The sequence below is a fragment of the Bos taurus genome, chromosome 25, assembly GCF_002263795.3.
Source record: "Bos taurus isolate L1 Dominette 01449 registration number 42190680 breed Hereford chromosome 25, ARS-UCD2.0, whole genome shotgun sequence".
NCBI lineage: Eukaryota > Metazoa > Chordata > Mammalia > Artiodactyla > Bovidae > Bos > Bos taurus.
Genome location: NC_037352.1, coordinates 35,557,561 through 35,568,333, shown reverse-complemented (window position 1 = coordinate 35,568,333; position 10,773 = coordinate 35,557,561). Strand labels below are relative to the sequence as shown.

The following is a 10,773-nucleotide window of genomic DNA, read 5'->3' as shown; positions in this document are numbered from 1 at the left end:
CCAGTCAGGGGAGGCAGCCTCAAAACGGTGCATCGCCAGAGCATAAGCAGGGGCCAGATGGAGGTGGAGCATTATAAATTTATTTCCTTTACAGAGTCTTTCTCCATATTACACACAGAGGGTGAGGAAGGGTTCATGGGGAACGGCAATGAGAAATGGAGAACTAAGAGAGGTCCAGGCACAGGAGGCTAAGACTAGGCGAGGCAGGAGCGCGAGGCAAGCTCTGAGGGCCTGAGAAAGATGGGGAGGAAGAAAACAGTATGAATTGAGCTGTCGGCTGGGCGCGGGGGCGTCGCGCGTACTTCTGACAGCTTCCCTCCACGAGGGGGCAGAAGGGAGAAGCCGGAAAGGGCAAAGTACATTCCTAGGCCGGGGCATCGACTGGGAAAGGCTCTGAAGCTGTGAAGGAACTCATTCTTTGGCCGGGAAAGGGGATGGGGGGACAATAGCAGTAAGTGGCTCCCCCAAACTCGGCGGTTCAGATCAGGGTGTGGGCAACTGCGTTTGGGGGCGCTAGAGTCCAGATGGCAGAGAGGTAAGGGGGATAGGGAAGGGAGGAGCAGACCGCGGGTAAGTGTAGGCGTCAGAGCAAGGAAGAATTGATGCTTTGAACTGTGGTGTCGGAGAAGACTCTTGAGAGTCCCTTGGACTGCAAGGAGATCCAACCAGTCCATTCTAAAGGAGATCAGTCCTGGGTGTTCATTGGAAAGACTGATGCTGAAGCTGAAGCTCCAATACTTTGGCCACCTGATGCACAGGGGCGACTCATTGGAAAAGACCCTGATTCTGGGAAGATTGAAGGTGGGAGGAGAAGGGGACGACAGAGGACGTGATGGTTGGATGGCAAAACCGACTCAATGGATGGACATGAATATGAGCAAGCTTGGGGAGATGGTGATGGACAGGGAAGCCTGGCGAGCTGCAGTCCATGGGGTCGCAAAGAGTCAGACATGACAGCGACTGAACAACAGACTGAGGACCAAGAGCAGGGGTAAGGGGCGGAACTTGAAGCAGTAGGGCCAGGGCTTGGTGGGGGCGGGGATCCGCGGAAGGAGGTGGGTCTAAAGTGCATCTTCTCTCCTCTCCAACTCGACTGGAGAGGCCTTAGTTGTCGGCCTCCAGCAAGTACTGTTCAGTATAACCCTTGACCAGTGCAAGCCCCCAGCCAGCCTGGTGGAAGTCAGCCACCAGTTGTGACCACAACTGGGGCGCAGGGAAGAGTTGGCACACGACGTTGAGACTGAAATGGGCTCTGGAGCTGCAGATGCTACAGAAGCTAGCTCTGCCTCTGCGCACCGTCGCTGCTGAAGGCATCGATGCGGAGGTAGCGCCACGTGCTGTCGCCGCGGTGCGGGATGTGGAAAGGGCGCATGCACAGCGTGAGCACCGCGCGGTTGCGCGCGGCTGTCCATGCGCCACTTCAGGCCTTTGGCCGCCAGGAGGCGCAGGTTACTCTCACTCGGCCAGTAGGGCGGCCACTCCTGGGATGGTTTCTTCTGTCACGCTGCAAGGAGGGCGACAGCAGAAGGCGTGCCAGGTCGCTGCCAGCCTTCCACACGGCCTCCCCAGGCAGCTGCGAGAAGACGCCGGAGGCCTAGCAGCGCCTACGAGTTGAATTGGACCAAAAGGATGCCCTGCGTGGGGCACGAGCAAGCACGGCTCTGGGCGGTGGGAGAGCTGAGAGCCTGGCGCCTCTTGGCATCTTCACTTCCACAGTCACACGCATGGGCTCCCATCTGCGTCCCTGGGGAGGGCCGACGGTGCGAGGCTGGGTGGAGTAAGGTATGTGAGAGCATGGAGGAACCAGGGGCAACGCCTCCGAATACCTGGATCCCCGAGAAGAGCGGGGATCGACGTGGAGTAGTCAGGGAACTGGGGATGTGGGCGTCAACAGTGGAAGCAGGGGAAGCTGATCGCGGTAGGCCCCTGATCACGGTAGGATGGGGGAGGCGGAGGTAAAGGACAAAGGCTCAGATTAGGATGTTTTGGTTCCTGGACTGAGGCGGGATCCATGTAGGGGAGGCAGGGTCACGAAGCCTGGACGCCTGGTCTCCAGCCTCCCAGAGTAAGGATCCAGGGCTTAAAGATTGGAAGTGGAAGCTGTTTGATTTTCCCTGGACAACAAGGTCTGGGTAAGGACTGGGATTCCCAGGGCAGGGCTCATGGGCGCCTCCACCGGGCAGAGCGGGCAGTGAAAGAAAGGCGGTGACTGACTGCAGGAAAGGGGGGACAAAGCCCGGAGGCCCCTTGAGGAGAGGCCCGGCCCTCCGAGCTCCTTTGTTCTGCTTGGTAATTAGGCGGAATTTCTTCAGCTCCTGGGGCCCTAGCTGATCGTCCCTGGTGAGTTGTGCCACTTTGATCCCCCAGGTGCTGTCTCTTACCAGCTGCGAACAGAAGGGCTCTAGCAGCCGGGCCACCCTCTTGCAGCGCTCCGGGGACGCCACTGCGCAGTCCCTCCGCCAGCGGCGTCTCCCCAGCGTCGATCCGGTGTACCGACTCCCTCTCGATCTGCGACCGAGGCCATTGTGTGTGGGGGGGTTTGCTCTCCGACGGGGCTCTCCGTTCAAAGGACTCGCCTCTTCTCACACACTGAGCACTCCGTTGTCATTCCCCCGGGGCGCCAGGCCAGACCCGTGACCTGCCCAAGGAGCTCTCCTCAGCACCCGGGTCTCGGATTCGAAAGCCTGCAGAAAGATCATTCCCGGGCGTCTCTTCCACCGCTTGAGATGCTCCAGACCCGGGGCGAGTCAGGTCCCTGCCCGTTCGCCACGCCCCCTCGCATTGGCTCCACCCCAGGCGCTTGCCACGCCCCACTGCCTCTTAGCCCCGCCCCCAGCCATCTCTGAGCCCACCCTGTATCCAAGCAGGCTCTGTTGCTGGGAGAGTTAAGTCTACTCAGGGGTCTGGACCCCATTTTAGCTGCTCCCATCCCCAGACTCCTCCTTCTTGACTGCTCCCCTCTTTCTGTGTTCTTACCCCCAGAAACTCCTCAAAAGAATCCTAAAATACTGAAGCTGTCATCCTTCTCTTGGGTTCCTCCGCCATTTCAAGCTCTACACACCCCTCACCCACCCTCACTGACCAGGCCCCTGGAGTCACACGCCCTACTCTTTGGTTCCAAAAGCCGATTCTATTTCCTCAGCAACCGGACCAGGGCTGAGGAGAGGCTCCATTCGTCCTCTCCCAAAGACCCATGCACCCAAATCCCTTTTCACCTGCCTCCCGAACCCTCGGCTCTCACCTGTTCCTCTGTTGCACTTGGCCGGCACTGCTCTGTGGTTGGGATCCTAGAGCCAGCTGTGGAAGCGGCTGGGAAGGTAGTCAAGGTCACGGTCGATGCTCTCCCCGCCGCCCCACCCCCAACACACACACACACCCAAGACGGCCAACACCTCTTCAAATTCCCTTTCTGTGGCCACTATGAAGTCCAAAGGGCCGGCCTCGGCCTCAGGCCCCGATCCAGAACTGGGCTTGGACCCAGGGACTTGCCCTTGGCCTCAGGTCCTGACTCGGTCCCAAGCCCTGGGAGCTTGAACTCAGTCTCAAGCCCTGATCTGGGATTGAACTCGACCCTGGCCTCCTGGGATCTCTGAGCATACCTCTGCATCTGGCTCCATGTCTTTTTTGGGCTTAGAAACCTCTGAGGTGGCTCCATCACTGCTGGCTTCCAGCTTCATGATCCTGAAGAAAAGAGAAAACCCAGCGCAGGGGTCAGAGCACCCCATTTCCACAGCAGGCCCCCTCCACGCAATCCACACAAGCCCTTCCTACTTAAAAACCCCTTCTCTTCTCACAGACCCTGGGAATAGAGGGCTGGCAGCTCCCCTCCCACCACCAGCTACTAGAACTCCCAATCTTGTGCTGTTCCACCCTCTGGGATGCTCTTCACACACTCATTACCCCTTGAATTCCTTCATCCCTGATCACCCTGGTCACCCCCAGAACTGAGATTAAGAACAGAAGGCCCCTGGGGGGATAATAGAGGGACCCCACCCCCTTCAAGGGCTGCACCAACTCTCTGCAGAACGACAGGTGAAGAAATTCCCATCACCTCCACTCCTCCCAGGAGGGTTCCCAGAGCCCTCTTTCCCAGCTGTCAGAAAGAGGGGAAGGAGAGGGTTCAACTGCCCGGACTCCTACTACTGCTCATCCCAGAACAAAGAGTGGGGGTGTAGACATCAGATCTCTCCATATCGCTGCCCCAGTGCCCTCCACCCCACATATTCAAACATAAACTAAGGAGTGGACAGATGGACAGTTCTATTAGAAAATGTCAAGCCGTTCCTCTCAGGGTAATCAAAACCGCCCTTTCCTTTTTGAGTCTGTTCCCTCCTTTTCCAGAGGGAAACTTGGCTTCATTCCAGGGCTAGGTGATTATTTTGAAAAAAGCTCTGTTGGAGCTTCAGCAAACATATATCCGCCAAGATTACCTACGCCCTCTCCCCACTGACTTCACCTGTAGAGATGCAGTCCCTTCCCTTCTCTCTCTCTTCTTTTTTGGAAATTTCTTCCTGTAATCCTTGCTTCATGTCCCACTCAGGCTGCCCCTGCTCTTCCCATTCCTCCAAGTCTCCTTTTTGGGTCAGTACCCTGTGTATCTGCTACCCCTTTGGCATCCAGTTCTTTTCCCCTGCTGCTCAGAGACAGGGCCAAAGAGAAAGCTCCCTGACCAAGCCCAGATGACTCCTCATTTCTAGACCTCTCTTCTCCAGATCAACAAAATAAACCAATCAAATCCCCTCCTCTCTCTTTCAGCCAGGTAGAATTGTTCCCTTGTGTAACCTACATAAGCCTCAGTAACCAACATCCCAGGGGACACACATGCCAGCTATTTTGTGGGCGGCAATATTAATTTGAGGTTGAGAGAATGAATACAAGGATGATAAGGAAAATGCTGCCCCCTTTCCTGGAACCTGGCCCAGGGGGTGCTTGAACTACATCTCCCATAGTGCCCTGGGGCACAGGGCTGCCTCAGCCTTATAGAACATGACATGGGTTTGAGAGATGGGACCAGCAAGGGCAGCAAGGGGTGGCTTAAGGATGATTTCCTGGTGGCTCAGCTGGTAAAGAATCCGCCTGCAATTCAGGAGACCTGGGTTCTATCCTTGGGTGGGAAGGTCTCCTGCAGAAGGGAACGGCTACCCACTCCAGGTATTCTGGCCTGGAGAATTCCCTGGACTGTATAGTCCATGGGGTCACAAAGAATTGGATAGGACTGAGCGACTTTCACTTTCAGTTTAGTTTCCATATCGCAAACATGGCTTATGTAAACACAATGTCCTTCCTATACCAGCAAGTTTCAAACAAGGGCTCCATCTCCCTTTTTTTTTTTTTCAGTCTAATGTTGATTCTCAAGGCTCTGCCACATAAGCTGGGGTGAGGTCAGATAGTTCAGGCCGGTATCATAAGAGGGGGAGGGGAAGCACAGGCTCAGAGGATCTTAGGCTCTTAGGGCCATCAGGGACCATCTGGCTCCATCCTTTCATGGAGATAAAATCAATCAAGGCCCAAGATGGTTAAGATCTTGCCTAAGGTGACTCAGCTTGGGCAAAGCCAGGCAAAAAGTTCCATTTTCCTGACTCTGAGGCCAGTGGGGAGATCTCTGACCCCAGCCTGAAGAATAAGAATAGGAATGACTGGGTCCTTGGCAGGAGTCAAAGGTTCCGAGTGCTAAGGGCTAAGCTGACTCAGAACCAGAGATGAACTTGCGAGAGGAACCCCCACTGCCATCTCTCCACTGTCAGCAATTTCTATGCCAAAAATGAGCTCAATGAGACTCCTCGTGCCAGGCTCTAGGAATGACGGTCCCAGAGATAAGTAGGTTAGCTTGAGGCTCCCATTTGGATTTCCAGACAACCTCACTAGCAGTTCCTGAATCCCTGGAAGATACAAGCTGGCAGTTCAGGGATAACTCCAACAATTCTCCACTGCTGCCCAAAGCGGGCAGAATGTGAGCAACCTGAAGACTGCCACACATGCAACTAGATGTTGGTTTCCCTCTCTCTTTCAAGATGGGGAGACTAGTTCCAAAGAGTGTGTCTACATCTCAGATATGGATAGGTATAAGGGGAGGGGATTCCCAGAGCCACAGGAAAGAAGAGGGAGCTTGCCAATTCACTCTGTGTCTTTTCTTCCCCGGCACTCTCTACTCCCATTCCCTTTGCAGGAGATGGAAAGGTTCCAAGGTCTGTAAGCCCTGGGAGAGGTGGGTGCTGGGATCAAAGTACGTTAGGGGTTCCAGGCCAAGTCAAAACAACCAGCTGGCCCCCACAACTCTTGTTACACACTCTGATCCATTCCCACCCTCCAACCTGGCTCCTTGAGTTACAACTTCCATTAGGTGTGGAGGCAGAGGCGGAGGCAGCCCTATGCCCCAGGGCACTATGGGAGATGTAGTCCAAGCACCCCCTATGGGCCAGGTTCCAGGAAAGGGGGCAGCATTTTCCTTATCATCCTTGTATCCATTCTCTCAGTCTCATAAATACGAATGATCCACTCTGGTGAGAGGGTAAGTGTAGTCATCCCTGGGCATGCCGGGAGCCCAACTCTCCCCTCCTTCCTCACCCCACACACCTGAAATATTAATGCCCCTGAGGTCGCAGCTTCTCTGAGCTGGAAGACAAACGGAGAGAGGAAAGGCAGGGACAAAGAGACGGCGGCTATACGAAGCACCCAAAGAGAGAGACAATGATCAGAACTGAGGCAGAAAGGAGACAAAGGCCATCAAGAGAGGATCTGGAGGGCATGGATAATAACAGACATGACACCTGGTGATTCAGAGCCCAGTAGATGCCAAAAAACCCCACAAAACTTCCTAGCTTGCACCCCCTCCCCAAGGAGGCCAGAAATAGAAAGCAGAGTGACACACCCACCCCCTTCTCCCAGCGGGTGTGTGGTGGGGAAAGGGGTCAAGGAGGGAGAGGAGAAAACCAGGGAAGAGGCTCAAAGAGAACGGACTTGACAGAAGAGGCAGGGGAGACAAGGTCAAGTGGGGCAGAGGCAGGGGATGAGGAAGACCGTGGAGCTGGGGAGACGGGGGTGCCCGGGGGCCCCAGAGGGCCAGAATCATGGAGAGGGGGTGCTGGAGGGTCGTCCCGGTCTGTTGGGGAAGCAGGAGGCAGGGAGATCCCAAAGGAAGCTGTCTACTTGGCAAGGGTCTCCCGGGACACTGCCAGACTCTGGGGAACGGTGGGAGCCAAATGATGATGGGGTGAAGGAGGGAAGGCGCCTCTCAACATCTGAACAAAGTCGGGTCTCAAGTTACTATCATCCCCGGGACTTGCAGGGGTTGGGCAGTAGGGGGCGCGGCGGTTGCTTCTCCTGGGGGGGCGGGGGCGTGGCCTTCCGCTGTCCCCATCCCGCGGGGGAGGAGCACTCCAGCCTCCCGCCCCCAGGCCCCGCTGCATACCCCTACCTCTCCCGAGCCAGGGCCAGGGCCGGGATGCTGAGAAGCCGATCGAGGCCGACAGCGCAGAGAGGGGTCACCTCGGAGCTCCGAGGGTCAAATTCCGATGAGGCGCGGGGACCCGGCCGCGCCGTCCGGTCCCGACTCGGAGTTCTGATAGAAGGCGGGGTCAGCACCGCCGCTCAGACCCGCTCGCGGGCTCGGGCTCCTAGTGCTTCGGGATTCGGGAGGTGCGCGTGGCTCCCGCAGCTACGCTCCGGCTCGGCTCCGGCGGCGGCGCTCGGAGGGGCGGAGACCCCAGCGATGCGAAGGAAACCTGGCGCGGATCTGGAGCGGACTGTGCTGTGGCCGGGGGCTGGCTGGGACGCGGGGCAGGAGATGGGGTGGCGGGGCGCGGGGGAAAGCGGAGCTGCCGTGGGCGGTGAGGTGGGCGCAGCTGGGTGGCCTCTAGCGTTGCAGATGAGACCCCTCCCCTTGTCCCCGGTGGGGAGCGGGACTGAGGGTGGGGAGATGTCTTGAGTTTTGGTGGAATGGAGTGACAGAGTTATCGCATCGTGCCCGCAGCGTCTTTTAAGTTCGGTCCCGGGAGTTCGCCCCGTCGCTCAGTTCCCCTTCTCCAGGGCCCCTAGCAAAGTCAGCCAGGCTCTCCGATCTCCGGCCGCCAGATTAGTAAGAGCAGCTGGAAAGGGGACACGGAGCCGAACACCCTGCCCCGGTCGGAGAAACTGATAGGGGAAACGGGAAACCCAAGACGGTTGGGAAGGGAGGAGACCCCAAGAGGCAGAAGCGGGACGCTGAAAGGAGCAGAGCGAGGCCTACTCTGGGCCAGATGACTCCCGCGCCCCGGGGTCGCCGAGCAGACTCGCTCAGCTCCGCTCAGCCGCGGGCATCTCACCCGCCGTCAGGCCGCAAGGCCCCCGCGGGGCAGCACGAGTGCACGGGGCCATACACCTGTGAACTTCCAGGGACACCTGTGGACATCCGAGTACACGAACACAGACCTCTGTGCACACGCCGGGCTCCTGTGCTGACCCCGGTGGGTGGAAGGAAGGGCCCAGCGCGCCGACCGGAACTGGAGGGACTGCAGGGCCGCCTCTGACTCTAACAAGCTAGTGGCCCAGACTCTTAACTCCTGGTGGGGGCTCCCCACCCCCATGAAGTGAGGTGAAACACCTGCAGTTATACCTGCAAGGAGCCGGGAAAGTGATGGATGTGAATGTCCTTTAAAACCCGCAAAGTGCTACTGAGGCTGGGACACCCTCCCTGTCCCCCTCTCACCTCCTGCCCAGCTCCCATGCTCCCTCTTCCCACCAAAGCTGACCTCTCACCTACCTCTTTCTAGTTTTATGCTTTCCAAGGTGTTTGCTCCACAACCTGATAATCGGATCCCATTGGCTGAGCTAATGTGACACGATGGAGGATTTGAAGTTCCCGGACTCCCGCAAGCAAAGCCACCCCAAGAGTTAAAGGGATCAGAGCCATCTCTTCAGTTCAAAGCCAAGCAGGCCAATAGGTAAGTTCCCCATTTCTGATTTTTGAAACTGCTAATACACTATGCATCTCATAAAGCTGCGGTTATGGTGGAATATGTTCATTCGTGGGAAAAGACCTCAAAAAGCTAAAAGACGAGGAAAAAGTCACCAGTGGCCGAAAGGAGAGGCAATTGTACTCTCATTCCTCGCCTTTCTCCCGAAGCCTCCCCTCTGTGATCAGAAATGCTTGGATTGGTCCAACTTTCACCCACCTCCAGTTCTGTCAACCAATCAGAATGGAAAGTTTCCCAAAGTTCCAGTTCTCTCCTGTCCAGTCTATAGGTGGTGCTGCATTCTTCTATAAAAGGCTCAAATATGGTTGCATTATTGGAATTTTCTCAGATTTGAATGCTCAAGATTTAAATCCAATCAGTTGTTAGGGGCTGCAATAGTGATATTCTTGTTCTTTCATTTTTTTTTTCTTCTTTTTTCCCTAACTGGAATATGCCTATAAAAGGAAACTTGTTCTCTTTTACTATGATTACTCTCAGAGATAGTTTGTGATGGAAAGACCGGATAAATGCTTGAATTTCCCCCATTATTTATTAACTTTTAAAATAATGTGATAGTTCCCCAGCATCCTTCAATGGTGATCAATTATTAACTTTTAGGACCATTAAGAACTCATGGATTTTAAACAAGCTTAATGTAATGCATTAGGACTTCCCAGGTGGCTTAATGGTAAAGAATCCACCTGCCCATGCAGGAGATACGGGTTTGATCCCTGGCTCGGGAAGCTCCCCTGGAGTAGGATATGGCAAACCCACTCCAGTATTCTTGCCTGGGAAATCCCAAGGACAGAGGAACCTGGTGGGCTACAGTCCATGGGGTTGCAAAGAGTCAGACATGACTTAGTGACTAAAACACAAAATATTGTGATGCAACCCAACGCAGTTATTGTTCTTCTTAACGCTGAAGCTATCCAATTCTTTTGATAAATTGATATTTTAAAGCGACACAGAAGACAGTGCTAGGTCTTCAGGAAGTGCAGTGTGGATGCAGAGGGGAAGGTGTCCTGGACCAGCTTGGCAGGTTGGCAGGTACAACGATATATCCTGGAAGTGAGACCCAAACTGAAACTCAAAAATTCCTCACCAGATAACAAAGGGCAGGGTCCCTCCTGTGGGTGGGGAAACCTGAGCTAAGCCCAGAGCTAAGAAACAGCCTGCTTTGCAAGAACAAGCAATGCTGGGTTACTCCCATCCTGTAGACTGGGACTGGCCAGTCAGCCAAGGGCTTTAAGCAGGAAAGTGACAGATTTGCCTTGTGAGTAGAGGTCGCCCTCTGGTGGCTACACGCAGAATGGCAGGGAAGGAAGACGTCCTGCCAAGAGGCTGTGCTTACAAGGCAAAGGGATCAAACCAGTCAATCCTAAAGGAAATCAACCCTGAATATTCATTGAAAGGAATACTGCTGAAGCTGAAGCTCCAATACTTTGGCCACCTGATGCAAAGAGCCAACTCATTGGAAAAGACGCTGATGCTGGGAGAGACTGAAGGCAAAAGGAGAAGGGGGCGGCAGAGGATGAGATAGATGGTTAGATAGCATCACAGGCTCAATGGACATGAATTTGAGTAAACTCTGGGAGACAGTGGAGGACAGAGGAGCTTGGCATCCTCCATGTAGGACATGGAGGATATGGACTGGCATGCTGTAGTCCACAGGGTTGCAAAGAGGCGGACGTGATTTAGTGACAGTACAACAACAATAAGGCTTAGATTCACAAGTTAGACTCTTCCAGATCAGAGGAGAACTCACACAGTTCAGGGAGTCATTATTGAGATACATGGGAGGAGAAATGGTGCAGGGAAGCTCCTTAATGGCTCTGAGAATAGA

At 55.1% G+C, this 10,773-nt stretch overlaps 1 protein-coding gene across 1 annotated transcript; it reads right to left on the bottom strand.

The window, feature by feature from the left end:
• Positions 1 to 58: 58 nt before the first annotated feature.
• On the bottom strand, positions 59 to 7,663 carry NAT16 (N-acetyltransferase 16 (putative)). The gene is given in 10 exon segments (XM_015460547.3): positions 59 to 1,246; positions 1,248 to 1,387; positions 1,389 to 1,498; positions 1,501 to 1,595; positions 1,597 to 1,634; positions 2,274 to 2,444; positions 2,446 to 2,606; positions 3,299 to 3,484; positions 3,572 to 3,681; positions 7,415 to 7,663. Coding segments are annotated over 9 exon segments (1,149 nt in total). The 5' UTR covers positions 3,678 to 3,681; positions 7,415 to 7,663; the 3' UTR covers positions 59 to 1,104.
• Between the last annotated feature and the right edge of the window lie 3,110 nt (positions 7,664 to 10,773).